The sequence below is a fragment of the Lontra canadensis genome, unplaced genomic scaffold (genome assembly GCF_010015895.1).
Source record: "Lontra canadensis isolate GAN:19392208 unplaced genomic scaffold, GSC_riverotter_1.0 scaffold210, whole genome shotgun sequence".
Lineage (NCBI taxonomy): Eukaryota > Metazoa > Chordata > Mammalia > Carnivora > Mustelidae > Lontra > Lontra canadensis.
In genome coordinates this window covers 266257-285219 of record NW_022631204.1, presented here as the reverse complement: position 1 = coordinate 285219, position 18963 = coordinate 266257, and the positions used below count along the sequence as shown (strand labels likewise).

The window sequence follows — 18963 nt, the reverse complement described above, 5'->3', positions numbered from 1 at the left end:
TCCCTGAAGCTCTACATTCTAGATGGAAAGTACATAGGAGGGCTTGGGTTACACCCTTCTGGTGGAATCTTCTAAGGGGGCATTAATGGTCTGAGGCAAGTCAAGATTGTGCTGCTGTTAAAAGTTACAGGAGATGCCCTGAATTTGTGCAGCACTAGATATTTCGACATTACAAAGAAAGTGGCACAGATTCTTTCACTGCATGAGTTGATATTCCTGTTGGTGAAAAATTCAGAGTGTTAGTCTATCATACACTCATTCAATCTTAAGAGAAGGAACGAGACTGTCAGTTGTAACTGCCAATTTCACTTAGAATCTATGCAAGGGGCCTGAGGGAGGTTACTGAGCACTGAGTATACACTGGACGAGATTCCCACTTCTTAACATTCTCTACTGGAGAACTTTGCTGGTGGAGGAGAAGGGAGGGGAAATCACAGGAACCTGGTATTCTAAAGCATCTTGGTCAGCATAGGAGGAATTACATTAGTTAGAAGAATCTTTCTTCTACCTACATTAGGATTCTCAATTAGAAAAATTTCAATTGCAACAGGCATTTCTCCTTTTACCAGTCGCCTAGAAGCAGCTTTACTGATAAAAACCTTCTGTCCTAGCAGCAAAGCACCTTTGAAAGTGAAGGGCTTACCATCTCCATGGTGCAGATCCAAATCCACATAGAGAATACGGTCAAATTTCCGTCGCAATCGTAATATTCCCAGGACAGCATCATTGAGATAACAAAACCCAGATGCTTCATCTCTGTAAGAAAACAAGTTGCTACAGCCAAGAGCCAAAAGCAATCCAAGGGAGTCTTTACAGCCAAGGATCTAACCCTTGAGATCTATTCCCTTATAATTCCCCCATCTTTTAAGAAAAACAAAAACCTACCTACACAGATTACAGAGTAAAATGGCTCAAAATGATCAGAAGATGGAGTGTTTGGGTAAATTACACATTCAAGTTGATTGGTAACATTTTCCAATTTAGGATCTCAGATTTTCAAAGAATTAGAATATTATAACTATATTGGACAAAATAGCACTTTTCTCTAGTCATTCAGGAATGATTGTAAAAACCTGGGGTACCCTGGGGCCATCATGATGAATGCTGATTATCACTTATAGGACTTTAAGAAAGCTAGAATCCAGAAAGGGCTTTGAAGATCATCTTGCTCAGCCAGTTGTAGAAGATGATGGAGATTGGAGTCTCTGTACTGAATCTATGACATAACCTAGAAGTTGTTTCTTTCTTGTTTGAGTAAGTTTTTGCACTTGTTGCTCATAAAAGCTGAGTGTAGAATGTACAAAAGCATAACCTCCTGGGCGGCATGTGGTTGCCTTTCGGTAAATGTGATTATTACAAGAAGACTAAAGCAGACTCCTCTAAAGCTACTGTTTCCTTCACTAAAATTGTCTTCAGCGACTTCACTGGTGTCCTTTAACTTTTCCGCTATTGGTGATACCATGTCACTTTAACCTCTTTTCAACATTAACCTACTCTTTTATTAAAGAGTGACCTACTCTTATTAGCCTACTCTTTTTTATTAAGTCTTATTGAGTAAATGTAAAAGAGCATTCTTTATCATCAAAAGTGTATTACAGTTTATTTTTAAGGCCTCATCCTAAATGCTTCAATCTCTTCAGCTTCCACAGACATTTTAAATACTCAGCCCATCTTCCCCCCAAGTTCTCCCTGATATTTGACTTGAAATAGAATTCTAAGCACGAGCATCATTTAAAATAGCATTTTCAGTACTATGAGATTGTAAGACCTTCATAGTACCTATGGAATGCATAAACTTCTTCATGAAATCTCTTCCATAATAACATTTCATATTCTGAACAATACCCTGGTTCACAGGCTGAATCAATGAGACACGTACATTGGCAAGCAGGAATTTGGTAGAAAATATCACTAAACATTGATTTTTCTCATGAAAGTGAACTCAGTGATCACCTAGCAAAAAATAGCTTGGCCTTAGATATGCAACCAGAAAGAAACCAATATGAGAAAAAGATTTGGCCACCCATAAATTCTCTGTAAATAAGAGTTAAATATGTGACTTTGAAAGTTCCTGGATGCTGTTTTCCAATCATGAAAAGCTTACATTTTATAAGTCTACTGTCTTAGCATATCAAAAAAGAGAAACATCAGTAACTTTTGGATAGGTGAGATGGGACATTAAGTGTTAGGCAAAAAAGAGGAGTATACAGCATAGGGAATGCAGTCAGTAATATTGTAATAACTTTGTATGGAGACAGATTGTAACTTATTGTGGGGATCTTTTCGTAGTGTATAGAAATAGTGTATAAACACTGTCATATATACCTGAAACCAACAGAACACTGTATGTCAATTATACTTTAATAAAAACTAAATAAATAAAGAGGAGGGAGGAGAGGAAGAGGAGAAATGCAAATTAATACAGCACATACCTCTCCCCCTCAGAGCCCACAGTTAAGTCAGGGAGACAAGTCATAAGCACAGAAAAACAAAACCAAAAAACAAACAAAGCAAGCAGAAATAATACAGTATCTAAAGAAGAATACCAGTGTCTCTAAAAACCTCCTGGCCCCCTACCTTTCCTCTGAGATGTTATTTGTTACTGATCATCCTCTCTATGACAATAGCTTAGATAATATTAATAATGATGATGTCTATAATTCAGAAAGGCCTTTGAATGTAATATTTTCCTAATATGTTCTTAAAGGAGCTCTATTCTCACTGGATTATAGAAATAAGTGCTTAGATAAATAGAATATTCCTAAAGTTCCCAGAAAATAAGGAAATTAAACTTTGAATACTTTTAATGTGCCAAAAGAATATTCCTATAGAAACAAACTCAAATGTTTTAAGAATTCAAGTTGGCATAATTTAGGTAAATCTTTGGCAGACAAGACTGATTTAATAAATTTGGTTTACTAAAATCAGTTATGTCTTTTCTAATTTAACAGGGTTAAGTATAATATACATGTAGATTTTTTATTCTATTTGAGTATATTCCTCCTAAATTTATACAGGTTTACTAATTAAATGAGCCAACATTACTTCTACTTAGTATTTGAGACTATGACAAATGTAAATTTGTTCAGCCTAATTGAGTCATTATTCTAAGGAACTTTATTGCAACAGCAATTATGTTTTGTAGTACGTCAGCTTGAAGATAATTTACAAGATCTTTAAGTAACTGAAAACTTTGGACTGATATTAAATGAGTTAATTAATGGATATTCATTAGATACCTAGATCATTTCTAACTAAGAGAATGCATTAATTACTAAGCATAATTTTGGGTTTATATGCTATTGCTTCTTTATTTTTACATGCTACAGAGAAACTATGTATTTGGGTCTGTTAATGAACATGTTCTTTTTGGTCACTTATATAAGTTGTACTATGAAGGATATGTATGCATACAGAAAACGGTAGAAGACTGACAGAAAGGGAATTTTATTTGTTGAGATCAAAGTTGGCTAAGGTTTGATGAGCTTATTTATCAGATTTCCAAAAAGAACTTCACTATCAAATATTATATACTGCTGCAAAACTAGAATTTGGTTTTCTCTTTGCTAAAACATAATTTTTTTTACATTATTGGTCTTCTCTTAATAACAGGTTGCAAAGGTTTTGCTTCACTAAGTAATCCTCAATAACAGGCTGCAAAGGTTTTGCTTCACTCTTTAAGTAATCTTCTTCAATAAAAAAGATTTTGTGTCTTACTAGATAAACTTACATGGGTTATGCTCACTTTCTTATGGCCTTGATTACTTAAGAAAGCAGTCTTCTTACTTAGGAAAGAGATGAGGTTCTTTTTCTTTCTTTCTTTCTTTTTTAAAAAATATTTATTTATTTATTTATTTGTTTGAGAGAGCTGGAGAATGAGAGCCTGAGAGCAGGCCAGTGGGGGCAGGGAGCAGAGGGAAAGGGACTGCGCTTAACAATGGAGCCCACTGGGCGCCTGGGTGGCTCAGTGGGTTAAGCCGCTGCTTTCGGCTCAGGTCATGATCTCAGGGTCCTGGGATAGAGTACCGCAGCAGGCTTTCTGCTCAGCAGGGAGCCTGCTTCCCTCTCTCTCTCTGCCTGCTTCTCTGTCTACTTGTGATCTCTCTCTGTCAAATAAATAATAAAAAAAATAAAATCTTAAAAAAAAACAAAAAAACAAAAAAAAAACAATGGAGCCCACTGCAGGCTCCATCTCAGGACTCTGAGAACATGACCTGAGCCAAAACCAAGAGTCGGTTGCTTAACTGACTGAACCACCCAGGCGCCCCAAGATGTGGTTCTTCATGGTCATATTCCCTCCTACGTTTATGTTAAAAATCTTTTATCATGGTTTTGGTTAAGTAGAGAACCAAATACCATTTTTCAGTAATCCATCATCTTATCTTGATTGAATCCCAGAAGGCCCTGGAAAATCACAAAGGATTTGTTCTTTCACCTTATAAACAGAGCCATGCTAGTAATAATTGTCTTTATTTGATATGTTACTATTGATGAGATGCACGGGAAGAGTTGCCAAATCAGAAGAGATGCTCAGCTTTCCCTGGGGTAGACTGGTATTAGGCAAATTGTTATTAATATAAATATTTCAGAAATTGTATGTTGTATAGGAAGTTCCTAAAGACCCATCAATGTCCTCACTAGCAATGATTTGTTTCTATTTGTCAGAGTCCTTATGCTGCTTTGTCAGATTTTAGATGACTACAGTATAGTGTTTTCAGTTGTAATTTTAAAATTTTTTAAATGTTAACTTGGTTTCAACTTTTCTTCTTTATTGTGAATCTCACATCTACTAGGCCATTAGTTTCAACTGGGGGGTTCTCAGCACTTACCTATGGAATTTTATTAATATATAGATGTTTAAGACCTATTCTGCTTAACTGAATCTAACTTGATATTTTTGATATATTTTGGGGATATTCTAACTGTATGCTCAGTATATTCATGATATATTGTATCAGGATTATTTTAAGTTACATTTAAGGGTTTTTGGGGTTTTTTTTGGTCTCTATAGGGATTATGTTCACCCATTTTTATAAGTTAGATATAATACCCTGTCTTCTTTGAAAACCGGGTTAATCATTATGTTTATGGACATTCTGTCTAAAACCTTTTTGGGATTCACTTTATGTTGTTTTTCATGCCACAGAAACAACTACATGTCCTTGTCAATTGCATTATTGTTCTTGTAATGAAGTCTCATCAGATCTTTCATTTTTAAAAAGGATCAGTAGCAAGTTAACCAAAGCTTTTGTACATCTTTTGCTACTTACAGATGGTTTTGTGTATTTTCATCTAATGTCCCTGAGAGCACTTGCAATCAGGTACAAGCTAGAGTGCTTCATTCTCAACAAAGAAAGGTTATCTCAGAGCCCCATGGAAAATGATTTTGCCAAGTATCGAGTACAGGCTTTTTATGGTATAGCTGAAACAACTTTGAGACCATATCAACGAACTGAGTCAGGATTTCAAGAACTCTAGTTGACAAGTAGATGGGTTAGTGAGACCGCTGATGCAAGGTCGAGTGGAACAAAAACTAATTACACAGACCTGAATGAAACTGATGAGGGATGATTATGGATTTTGTTTAGAATACTGCTGATGTTTTAAAGCAGACAGACCCATAAATACAGAGAACAAACTGATGGTTGCCAGAGGGGAGGGGTGTGGGGATGGGCAAAATGGGTGGAGTGGGAGGTACAGGTTTCCAGTTGTAGAATGAATAAATCATGGGAATAAAAGGCACAGCATAGGCGATGGAGTCGATGATGTTGTTCGGTGACAGATGGTAGCTAGGCTTGTGGCAAGCAAAGCGTAACCTATGGAGTTGTGGAATCACTAAGTTGGACACCTGAGAGTAATGTAACATCACAGGTTAACTATGTTTCAATTAACACAAAGAATATTGCTGATGTTTTAATGTTCTATTTTCTGGATGCATAAGGGACTTATTTCTTTTTTTTTTTCTTGCGCTATCTGTAACTCATAATAATTTAGCAAACCATGCTTTTGCAAACAGAAATAACACACTTATAAATGATACCTCACTGCCCCTGCCTGAGCCCTCCAGGATTCAGAAACTCTTGTCAAGCATTCTTATTTCCAGAGCTATATAATTATCTGCATAGGCTCAATAAGAATGATCTGTCCTACCTGTTATCAGCACATGATTGGAAACATTGGTTATATAACCAAGGCCGTGCCTGGAATGTCCTACTTGCCAATGATGCTCACTGAATCAGAGATGATCAGACACTTTTAAGGAACTAAATTTGGCTTTATTGAGCAATGCATACAAAGTCCTCTTGGGAAGACTAGCCTGGTACCTGGTACCTGGCTTACAGAGTTCCCAGTCTTAGAAGCGAGTAAGGAAGGTTACTTCCTGGCAAGCCCTGGAAGCTTAGGATGTGTTGGAGACCCCAAGAAGAGAGGAATTGCCCCAAATTTATAAACACCACAGATAAAATCTCCTTAACTTGGGTTCCTAACTTTAACAGGCTTTAAAAATTTCCAAGTGAGATTTCTTATGAAAACTTCCAGCAAAACAAGCTTAAGAAGGTCTAAATGGTAAATTGCCATTCTTGCTGCACCTTGGTAAATAATCAGGCTAAATCTGATGAGGTCGATTTTTTATTTTTAAGTATTTGTTATTGAGGTGAAATGTACATAATATTAAAATCACCATTTTAAAGTGTATAACTCAGTGGCATTTAGTACATTCATAATATTGTGCAACTTCCACCTTTATTTAGTTCTAAAACATTTTCACACCTCAAAAGAAAACTTGCACTAATTAAGCAGTCTTTCCCTATTTCTCCCTCCCACTAGCCCCTGACAACCAGCAATCTGTATTCTGTCCCTACAGATTCACCTATTCTGGACATTTCCTGTAAGCGACATCATACCCTATATGATTTTTTGTGTCTGGCTTCTTTCTCTTAGCATGTTTTGGGGGTTTGTCCATGTTATAGCATGTGTCAGTGCTTCATTCCTTTTTAAGGCTGAGTAATATTCCATTGTATGTATAAACCACATTTTGTTTATACATTCATCTGCTGATGGACTTTTGGATTGTTTCTACTTCTTGGCTCTTGTGAATAGTGATGCTGTGAACATGTACGTACAAGTGTTTGAGTACCTTTTTTCAATTTTTTTGAATATATACTGAGGAGTGAAATTGCTAGGACATATGGTAATTCTATGTTTAACTTTTGAGGACAGCCAAGCTATTTTCTATAGCAGCTGCACCATTTTACATTCTCACCGGCAGCATACGAGGGTTCCAATTCCTCTACGTTCTCATCAACACTTGTTATTTTCTGTTTTGTTTTTTCAATTCTAGCCATCCCAGTGGGTGTGAAGTGGTGTCTCATTGTTAATTTGATTTGCATTTCCCTGGTGACTACTGATGTCAAACATGACTTTGTATGCTTGTTACCATTTGTATATCTTCTCTGGAGAAATGTCTATTCAAGTCCTTTGCTCATTTTTAAATTGGGCTATCTTTTTGTTGTTGAGCTGAATGAGTTCTTTATATATTCTGGATACCAGACCCTTATGATGAACTAAAGTTCATCAAAATTGATGAACTTCAGTATATCTATTTTTTTATTTTGTTGCTTTTGGGACCAGCCTTATTTTGAGTTCAAGAATAATCTTTCTTTGAGATTATCTCTGATAAAAAGGAATGTGACTGTTTAGAGAAATTTTGTGTTTCAAAGGAAAACTCACCTACAGCACACCATTCCAGGTTATCAGAAACTATTATCTCTGAGCTATCATATCTTCATAAACTGCAGGTTCCTGATGAGTATGCAAACTTTGTCTTCTCTGGTAGAGATATAATTGACTTCCTTCCCCATGTGGAAGAATCAGTTTTGGTATCTACTTGGAAATTGGACTGGACCTTGTCACCCTGCCCAAATTGTTTATCCTTAACCAAATTTTCTATTCTTCCACTGTTCTTCAATATCTGGCTAATATCCTCCAAATGAACTTTTCCAATTTTTCTTCCTCCCACCTGACTTGAGTCACCAAGAACTAAAACTTGATGGCCCAAGTCCTTGTGTTGCCTTATAGCTTCATCTCTTCTCTGGGATCTGAAGCAGTTCTACAAGCTAAAGCCCAATGAGTTGATATAAATCTGGAAGAACTGGTCACCACATCAGACCATGTATGACTGGAGTTCTCCTTGAACAAGCTGCCACCTAGAACATGAAGGCTGTCTGAGGAAATGCTCAGGTCATGCATGTCCGTCTATGAGAGGTAACCTAGACTCTGGACAGTGTCACCAACAACACTGACATCTTTGCTCCATGAGTGGTGCTGCAAAATGGATTTTCCTCCATTGGTGTTTTAGAATTCACTTGATTGGTTACCTTCAGATTTTAATTCTTGGCTGCCTCTTTTGTGTAATAGAAGCTTTTATATATTTTTTTTTCCATTTTAGTTTTCCCTCTTTTAAGATGTCTGAACTCCAAACCCTACAACAACTGACTTTTGCAAGTACCTCTCAATAGATGGTTCATCTGGTTTTAAAGGAGCAGCACTAAGAGTGCTCAAGAGACTATTTCTTAAACCCCGCTTCACCATACTCAGGAGGGTTACCATTGCCTCTGAGTTGCTTGGCGATAATACTCGCCTCCAACAGTGACATTGTTGAAGTTTATCTGAGCCCTGTGCTTCCCAGAAAGCAGTGATGTTTAAGAACCTTGGCCCCTTTTGTTTTCCAGGAAAAGGTGAATTGCAAGATACCATCCCACCCCAGCATATTATTCTAAAATAGGACTATTCTAAAATTTCCCAATGACTCCCATAAGACTTGCAAGGGACTCCCTTGTTTACCTGTCTCTGTAAAACCCCAGGCTCCCTTACACATCACAAAATATCTTTGAGATATTTCTCATTAATAAATGTTCTCCTTATTGCAATAGCTGAATAAAATCATTTCCTCATTGTGCAAGGCATTTCTCTTTCACATCAGCAACACAAATGTATTCAGAGGCTAGACCAGGTTCAGCAAACATACTTCTGAAAACTCTTGAGAAATGTGTCTGCAGCATTGTGGTTAGGAAATTTTTTAAAAAGTAAGCTCTACACCCAACATGGGGCTCGAACTTACGACCTGAGATCAAGAGTCATATATTCTACCAACTGTGCCTGCCAGGCACCCCAGGCAATATTTTTTTTCCTTTACCAGAAATATCTAGCTTCTTAAATGCCCTGGTGAACTGTAAACCGCGAAGTCAATTTTTAAGAAAAAGCACAGGGCCCAGTCAACTGCATTTACTTGCATGTATTTGCTGTTTTTATGTCCATTAGGCCAGAGATCAAGGATGCTTGGATCATGAATGGTATTAAGACATTTTTTAAAAAACATCATGTGGCTACCTCACCCAGGTAGAGCCAGATACCTGCACTGTTCAACAGCTGCACTGTTACTGGCAAAGATTCTGCAACTTTTTTTTTTTCCAGTCCTGGTATCAAAATTCAGCATCATAGATTTCCAGGGTTTACTTATTTGGCCCTTCCTATTTTCTCTTTTAGTGTTAGCATAACTCTTATAATTCTTGACTTTCATTATAGCTATTTTGGAACCAGCTGGGAGTATGGTTTGGCTTTTCTCTGTTGTTGGCATATAATAAAAATAACAGGCAACATTTATCAAGTGATGATCCTGTGCCAGGAACTGTCCTAGGTGCTTTCAATGTGTTAACACAATCAATTCTCACAGTGGCCCTGTGAAGTAGATACTATTATTATTTCCATTTTAAAAATGAGGAAACTGAAACAGGGAGATTAAGTATCTTGTTCAAAGTCACGTAGGTAGGAAGCAGTCAGTCTTGAATTTGAGTTTAGGCAGTGTGGCTCTTCTGCATATAAGCTTAATCACTTTGGTAAACAGCTATGATATTCTTCTATCAACATTTGTTGCTTTTCCTCTCCTTCATAATTTCTTTTACCTCTCCTTCATGCCTATTTCTGTCTTCATTTCATTTATAATGCTGCTGAAATTAGTCTATCAAGTCAGTTTTCCCCCACCTCTTCGCCTGTCTTTCACGCACCACTTTATTACTTTTTCTGCTAGCCTCTCTCCCCTTTGCCATTTTCTGACTTGAATTTAAAAGCTTTTTGGTCAAAAAAGGAACCACCACAGATCCTTCTAGTAGCAACTTTTCTTTCCAGATTTCTCCTACAATATCCCACCAAAATTTAATCATTTCAACTTTCAGGTTATGTGGATTTGGGACAATTTTTTTTTAATCCCCCCCAAAGGCAAGTAAACGACCGCGGCCAAATTTGTACCAGTTGACTTTGTGGTGGTCCTCTCCTCTATAAACCCAATTTAGCTACTGTCTTAGCACCTTTGGATTTAGAAGTTATACAAGAATATGTGTGAAAAAGGATTAGGTCAAGAAGGCTCTACTTGTTAATAGAAACAAATCCATTAACTGTGTGACAAAACTGAAAACGTTATCCAGGAAATAAAATAAATGTGACAGCAGCTAATTCTACACAGTTCTCACTCTTTCCACATCATTTGGCATGATAAGCAGTCTCTATTAAAGACAAATGAAGGCTTGGGAGAATAGAAATAAGGTAATATTTGCCTGAAAATGAATCAAGAAAAGGGACTATGAATTCATTATGGTGAAAAGTGCTGGAAGGCCACTTTCAGAATTCACAGAGCACATTTCCCTTTGGATAATTATATATTCCAAGGTAAACGAATGGGAAAAGTGTAAAGCAGTACTATTTACCACTAAGAACCTTAGCTAGTTTATAAACAAAACATAACATTTGCACTACAGAAGAGTCAAAGTGGTGAGTAAATCCCTGATAATTGATGTAAGATTAATTCCGTTGGGGAATAAATTGAAGAGACAGGTCAAGATGAACTCAATCCACTTGTTTACTTTGAACATGCAAAGTCCCATTTTTTGGATCTAAACTTTTTAGCACAGTTTTCTCTGATGACATAGAATTTTCATGTTCTAAACTATGGTTTTATTCAGTAAAGTATAGATTAGCAAGTCAAAGTCTTCACTTGGCTAGTGAATTTTTCTTTTATATCACTCTGCTTTCAGGGAAGGAAGTAAATGAGAGGAAACCAAACAATGTCCCAAAGTAATTTCTCAGCATATACCCCAGGTTCAGTCCAGATTTAGTCAATATCTGGAACTTTTGGTGATCTTATCCAATTAGAATCAAGGGTGCAGAAAAACTGTGTAACTCTGAGTGCTATTAGCAAGATTCAATCAGGTCCATTCTACTGTGCTTACTAAGGCAGAAATCTATAGACACATTTTTTTAAAGGTTGGAACATAAAGAATAGCATGGAGGACATTAGGAGAAGGAAGGAAAAATGGTGGGGGGGATCAGAGGGGGAGATGAACCATGAGAGACTGGACTCTGAGAAACAAACCAAGGGTTTTGGAGGGGAAGGGGTGTGGGGTTGGGTGAGCCTGGTGATGGGTATTAAGGAGGGCAAGTATTGCATGGAGCACTAGGTGTTGTACATAAACAATGAATCTTGGAACACTACATCAAAACCTAATGATGTACTGTATGGTGACTAACATAACATAATAAAAAAAGCAAAAGCTTAAGGAATATGTATAAAACAAATAAAAAGGCTGGTGCAACTGTTCCCTAAACCAGAGAGTTGATTAACCAGAACATTCCATTCCTGAGCATTTTGGTTAATCAAAAATATAACCTTTTACTTTAAGCTCTCAATTAATGGACTTAAAAGCCTCAATGGTTTAGACATCAATACTGAGTTGAGGAATTAAATGTACTCTCTTCCTCCACAAGAAAAATAACATTTTATGTAAAACTGATGGAAACCGTGCCTGCTCAACCTTTCCAGTTAAATAGAAAAAACACAAAAGCACTGGCAAAGCAGCTGTCTCAGGCTTAATATATATGCATTTGTATTTCTGCACCTGGTCTTGGCACACAAGATGAGTGTCTCAGGAGCCAAAGACTTTATGTGCTTGCATCCCCAACCTACGTAATACACCCCATTAAATTGGCTGGAGTTTATATTAGGTGTGGATAGGAGGAAATGCCATTCTGCTCAGTGAACTGATCACAACCTCTGCCGGATCAGGAGAGAGAGAAGAGTGCTTGCTTTAAAAATGCAGGGCATGCTTTTCAGACTTTCTGGCTTCTGCTGATGCAAATCCAGGGTAATTTTTTAAAAAGATTTTATTTATTTATTTGAAAGATAGCGAGAACTGGGAACACCAGCAGGGAGAGTAGGAGAGGGAGAAGCCGGCTTCCCACCGAGCAGGGAGCCCAATGTGGGGTTGGATCCCAGGACCCTGGGATCATGACCTGAGCCGAAGACAGACACTTAACAACTGAGCCACCCAGGTGCCCCATACGGTAATTTTTTGACATACAAGAAAAACATATGGGAGCTCCTCAAACGTCCTTTTGACTATAGGATTAATGACCAATTTTACCATGTATTACTGAAATTGTTCAAAACTTGGACTGAAAACACCTATGGTTTTTCTCATGTTATATCTATGTTAATTACGATATCAAAAAGACAAACTATAAAAGGTGTAGCATTATTTTTCACACCTTTTCTGCAAACAGATGACTAGCTACATTCTGAAATTTTGTTCACAATTATAATATACATATATTCTACTCAATATTTTTCAGCTGTAGATTGTGACTTCCTAGCAAATTGATAATTACTTCTCTTTTATATGAAGGGAACTTTCATAATTTGTCTCATTATTTACAAGAAGGTGTCAAGCCCAAGCAGGGAGTAAAGGGGCCTGGCTGGCACTCAGAGGCCTGGCTGGACAAGACTCAGAATCGTTTTGGCCATCCCTAGAAAATGAGCCATGAAATCGAACATTATTCCTAATCCCCAGCAGTACTGTGGCCTTCTTCTGATACCTCAGTCTCAGGCAGTCTGCCTAAGAGGGGACACTGTATGCAGTCAATCTGCAGAAAGGTGCTGAGGACTCATTCTATGCTCTGTCTCTGTACTAAGGGTTATGGACAATGCAAGATGTCCTGGACCCTGCCCTTCAAAAGATTGTGACTCAGTAGAATTCAGCTGTAAAAAAGGACAAATACATATTTTAAAAAAACCCATAAGGTGTGCATGAATAAGCATTAAATTATATGGTATAGACTAAATTTTTTTCAACTTCCAACCACCTAGCCCTAACCTGGGAGCTTTCTTCTAAGAGGCTCAGAGGACATATGATCTCATTTACTTGTATTAGCTCCATGTGAAGTAAGGGAAGAAATGGCTACTCCCAGGGTACTTAGGGAATTGGCCACATACTACAGAGCTTCTAGGGGTCCTATATTCCTCCTAGTGTTCCCTCCCTATCACATACTTTACATTGCTTATTCTAAGTTTCTAAAGCACAATTCTGACAATGCCATTACCCTGCTTAAAAACCCCTCAATATGTCCACGTGCCTATAAGAAAAAAAGACCCTTTCTTAAGCATAGTACATACACAATGCCCTTCCTGGTCTTGGCCCTGCCTACTTTCTCAAGCCTCTTATCTCACCATTCCCGCTCAAGTACTTAGAATTTAACCACACCAAACTTTTCTCCCTATCCCAAACATAGGATATTCTCTAAGTCTCTGGGGCTTTGTGCATATGTAGTCTTGGATGCTGAATGACTTCCACCTCCTCTGCCAACCTCTTACCCATCTTTGAAGATCTGGCTGTGAAGACGGCCCTAAAGTTCTATCTTCCTTTCCCAGGCAAAGAAAGTTGATACCACTTTTGTACTCCAGCAGTTTATTCAAACCTCTACCACAGTACTTATCAGACTGGCTTGCAAATGATTACTTCCTATACCTGTCTCCTCCAGTAGACTATAAACTCTTTGAGAGCAAGGACTGTATCTCTTACTCATCTTTATACCTTCAATATCTAGCACAGTGCTTAGCACATGGCAGGCTCTGAAGAACACATTTTTTTTTATTTTAAAGGTTTTATAGGAATGATGAAATGTCTAAAGAATGGAGAAAAGGATTCTTATTTTTTACCTTGGATAAATGAAAAATAATGTTCAGATTATACATTTACAAATTCAAATGTGATAAACTAGAAAAACTTTGGACCAGATCACTAAAATTGGACTGATTAGTACCCAAATCAGGAAACTTTAAGGCTCCGTGACTCATTGCCCCCCCCACCCGAGAACAAACAAACAAATAGAAAAACAAAGCATGGATTTACGTAGAAGCTGGTTCTAGATCTACAGACATGTCATTAGTTTTTTTTTAATGTGTGATTAAATAGGGAGCTTTGCATTAAATATATCCAAAATATAAAGTTAGATGTGGCAGTTTTGTTTGGTAGACACACTTAAAATGGAAATGACCTGAATCAATTGGCAAAGTGGGTGGATATCACTAGGGCAAAATTTAGTATCAAAACAAAGAAGGTAATTCACTGATGTGAAACAAACAAGGAAAGTGGAAGATACCCGGTAAGGTCGTATTTGAACTGGTTCTCAGTACTGTAACACAGCGACAGACTCCTGGGAGACTGCACAGACCATCTTGATGTGTAGCCTCAAGATCAATTTATGAAATAAACACCTTATTTAACTCATGGCTAGTGCTTTAAGCCAATGGATGGCTTTACATGTAGAAAGAACCATTTGGTGGTATGTTTGTCTTTGTAGTGACAAATACATGCACAAATAGCGATTGCTGTCAGTAGTGTCATCTTTAAATATTGAAGACAGAGATGTAAAAATGGCATGAAGGAATATCAAGATATGCATGTTCAGACATAGATTAGATCTGTAGTTCTTTTTTTTTTTTTTAAGTCAGCTCGATGCCAAATGTGGGGCTTGAATTCATGACGCTGAGATCAAGAGTCACATGCTCTACTGACTGAGCCAGACAGGTATCCCCCAGATCTGTAGTTTTTAAAGTTCTCTTCAGCAGCAGACTGTTTTTTTTTTCCAAATGAAATTTTATGTGAAATCTCAATATAGAAACTAAACAAAATCAACACCGCTCTGGTTAAAGTGTGAGTGGACACTTTTGGGGGGGGGCAGTTTCAGAACCCTATATACTTAGCTACCCCTTTACTTCCTGTAGTTGCCACTGAGGCATCTTAAGGAATCCTGGGATAGATACTGCGGAAAGGTCTCTACATGGAGAGAGAGGTTAGAATAGATGACTTCTGGTTCTTCCTGACTCTGGAAGTCTATAATATGATAATCCTCTCTCTAATATTCAAGATCAATCAGGAAGTCAGGATTTTATTCCACTTATGGAAGAGTCCAGTAGAGGACAATATAAATAACTAAAGGTTTGAGAAATAATAATTACTTATTGGGCACAGGTAACAAAAGAGGTCTATCTCTTCCTTCATCCCTCAGCATATAAATTTGTATTGAGCACTCACTCTGGTCCATAAATAAAGATGATACAGATCATACAGATAAGCCTATTCTCAAGGACTTCACAGTGTGTGTGTGTGGGGGGAAGCAGATGAAAAACACACACACAAAAACAAGAAAACAACATACTCTGACAAGCGACATCACAAAAATAACACAGGAATGTGATAGAGAATAACAGGGTGTGTGTGGGTTACTTCAGATAGGTTGGTCAGGAAAGGTTCTCTGAGCAGGTGATATTTAGACAAAGACCTGAAAAGTGAAAAGAAACTCACCCATACTGAGATGAAGTCTTCCAGGCAGAGAGAACAGCATGGCAAAAGCTCTGAGGCAGGAAAGAACTTCCTTGGCCTATTTGAGAAGCTGAAAGGCCAGTGTGGCTGGAACACAGTTAATGAAGGAGAGTGGTACAAGATGAGTTCTGATGGGACCAAATTACAGGGGCCATCACAAGGAGTTTGGACTTTATTCTCAGTGGGATAGGAAACCTTTGGAGGGTTTTGAGCAGAGGAGGGGTAGGATCTGATTTAAACTATCGTTTCTTCTATGAAGGGATGTTGTATAGGTGATCACAAGCACAAGGAAAATGAGCTGAACTGCATCAGGAGAAATTTGGTAGCACAGAGGAAATTTGGAAGAAATGTTGCCAAAAGAGGTTGAAGAGTTTTATTTTATGGCATAAAGCTAATTTCTTGGCATGATTTAACAAGCAGCCAGAAAGATAATTTCTTTAGCCTTCTTACAGCTGTCGGCTTTGACAATTTATCCCTGGTGTCAGAGTCACTGGGAGAGCTGAGGCTCCATTTAAGTCTCCTCTCAATGCTTCTTTCATTAAATTAATTGCTTCTAAATTGCTTACAGCAAAGCAGCGAAAGATGGCAAAAGGCAGAAATACAGTACTTCCTTTTTCCAAAGACGCCTGGAAATGTGATTTTTCTCTATAAGAACCTACCTTAGTACTTACTTATGAGTTAGTTTACCAGCAAGTTTCCTCCTGGCATCTGAACCTCAAATCCCAACCTTAAGTCAGTCTGACCACCTGTTTTTTCTGTTCCCAAAGCTAGGAAGGTCAAGTGCTGCTGGAACAAACCATGTAACTGCAGATGTACACCATTATACATTTATGGTTCCTGATCACAGGTGGGCCTTCAAGGCTGCTCAGTAATAGTTTACTTCCCTCTAGCTGTCTCTTTTTCACTCCTTACAATGGATACTACAATCTCACTCAGACCCAAGAGCTCCTGATCAAAATTCCATTGCATTCCCAACAAGATCCAAAGTCCTACCATGGTCCACAAGGCCTTGCATGACATGCCCTTTATCAATTCCTCTGTCCTCTCCTGCCCTTGTCCCCATTACTGACTTCGCTCCAGCCACATTGGCCTTCTTGCTCTTCCTAAGAACATCAAATGGATAATGGTGTGCATCTGCAGTTATACGGTCTGCTTTTGAGGGACTGCCAGATTGTTTTCCAAAGTGGCTGTACCATTTTACATTCCTACCAGCAGTGTATGAGGGTTCTAATTTTGCCTGTTCTCACATGCATTTGTCATTATCTGTCTAGTTGATTTTAGCCATCCTGGTGGATGTGAAATGGTATCTTATTGTAGTTTTGGTTTGGGCTTCCCTAATGACTAAAGATGTTGAACATCTTTCCTTGTGTTCATTGGCCATTTGTGTATCTTCTTGGTATAAACATCTATTCAAATCTTTGCCATATTTTAACTGGGCTATTTGTCTTTTTATCGTTGAGCTGGAAGAGTTCTTTATATATTCTGGACACAAACCTCTGATCAGATACAGGCCCATCCATTTTATTGTACTTTATTGTGCTCCACAGATAATGCTTTTTTTTTTTTTAAAACAAACTGAAGGTTTGTGGTGGAAACAGCAAAAGAACTAGAATTAGAAGTGGAGCCTGAAGATGTGACTGAATTGCCACAATCTCATGATAAAACTAATGGACAAGGAATTGCTTCTTATGGATGAGCATAAAAAGTGGTTCCTTGAGATGGAATCTACTCCTGGTAGAAGATTCTTGAAATGGCAACAAAAGATTTAGAATATGATATAAACTTGATTGATAAAGCAGGAGCAGGTTTTGAGAGGATTGACTCTAATTTTGAAACAAGTTCTACTGTGGGTAAAATGCCATCAAACAGCCTCACATGCTAGACACATTGTTGAAAGGAAGAGTCTGTATGCGTGGCAAATGTCACCGTTGTCTTCTGTTAAGAAACTGCCACAGCCACCCCAACCTTACCACCACCCTGATTGGTCGGCAGCCATCAACACTGAGGCAAAACCTTCCACAGGCAAAAAAGAGTATGACTTGCTCAAAGCTCAGATGATTAGAATTTTTTGGCAATAAAGAATTTTTAAATTAAATATATACTTTTTTAGACATAGTTTGTTATTGCAAGCATGAAAGACTACAGTACAAACATACATTTTTATATGCTCTGGGAAACCAAAAAATTCATTTGACTCACTTTATTGTGATATTTGCATTATCGCTGTGGTCTAGAACAGAACCTGCAATACCTCCAAGGTATACCTGTGTATGATTTCTCTCATTCTGTTGGCTGTCTTTTCACTTTCTTGATGATGTTCTTTGAAGCCCCAGAGGACTTAATCTTGATGAAGTCCAATTTATTTATTTTTTTCTTTTGTTGCTTATGTTTTTGGTGATATAGCTAAGAGGGCTTTGCCTAAGCCAAGGTTACGATGATTTACTCCAATGCTTTCTTCTACGAGTTTTATAGTTTTAGCCCTCACATTTAGGTCTATGATCTATTTTAAACTGCTTTGTATGGTAGGAAGTAGAGGCCCAAATTCATTCTTCTGCATGTGGATCCAGTTGTGCCAGCACCATTTGTTGAGAAGACTATTCTTTCCCAGTTGAATTGTCTTAGTACCTTTGTCAAAAATCAATTGACCATAAATGTGAGGGTTTATTTCTGGACTTCCCATTGATCTCTATGTCTAACCTTATGCCAGCACCACACTGTCTTGATTATAGTGTGAGTCCTCCAAATTTGCTCTTTTTCAAGATTGGTTTGGCTTTCTGTAGGTCCCCTGCATTTCCATATGCAGGGATCAGCTTGTCAATTTCTACAAAAAGCCAGCTCGGATTTTGTAGGAACTGTGTTGAATCTGTAAATCAACATGGCAGCATTGCCATCTTAACAATATTAATTTTCTGATCAATGAACATGGGATCCCATTACACATTATATATATGATTCACAGTTACAAGGAACTCAGGTCTAACATAATTTTTAAAGGTGAGATCAAATGAATTTTTTGTAGCTTTATTAAGGTATGATTTAGATACCATAAAATTTACCCATATTAAATATAAAATTCAATGATTTTTAATAAATTTACTGAGTTAGGCAGCCATCACCATAATCTAATTATAGAACATTTTTATCCCTCTAGTAAGATACCTCATATCTGTTACAATTAATCCCTATTCTAACTCCAGAGCCAGGCAACTACTAATCTACTCTCTGTCTGTATAGATTTGTCTTTCTGAACATTTCA

At 37.6% G+C, this 18963-nt stretch overlaps 1 protein-coding gene across 6 annotated transcripts in view; it reads right to left on the bottom strand.

The window, feature by feature from the left end:
• HDAC8 (histone deacetylase 8) overlaps positions 1-18963 on the bottom strand; it is a 217041-nt gene that overhangs the window by 154885 nt on the left and 43193 nt on the right. For 4 of the 6 annotated variants that reach the window (XM_032848851.1, XM_032848847.1, XM_032848849.1 and 1 more), the window contains exons 5-6: positions 15690-15794; positions 644-756 (exon numbers count right to left, since the gene is read on the bottom strand). In XM_032848851.1, the coding sequence (XP_032704742.1) occupies positions 644-756; positions 15690-15794 (218 nt within the window). The remainder of the gene's footprint in view (positions 1-643; positions 757-15689; positions 15795-18963) is intronic. The other 2 variants (XM_032848854.1, XM_032848848.1) reach the window with 1 other exon arrangement.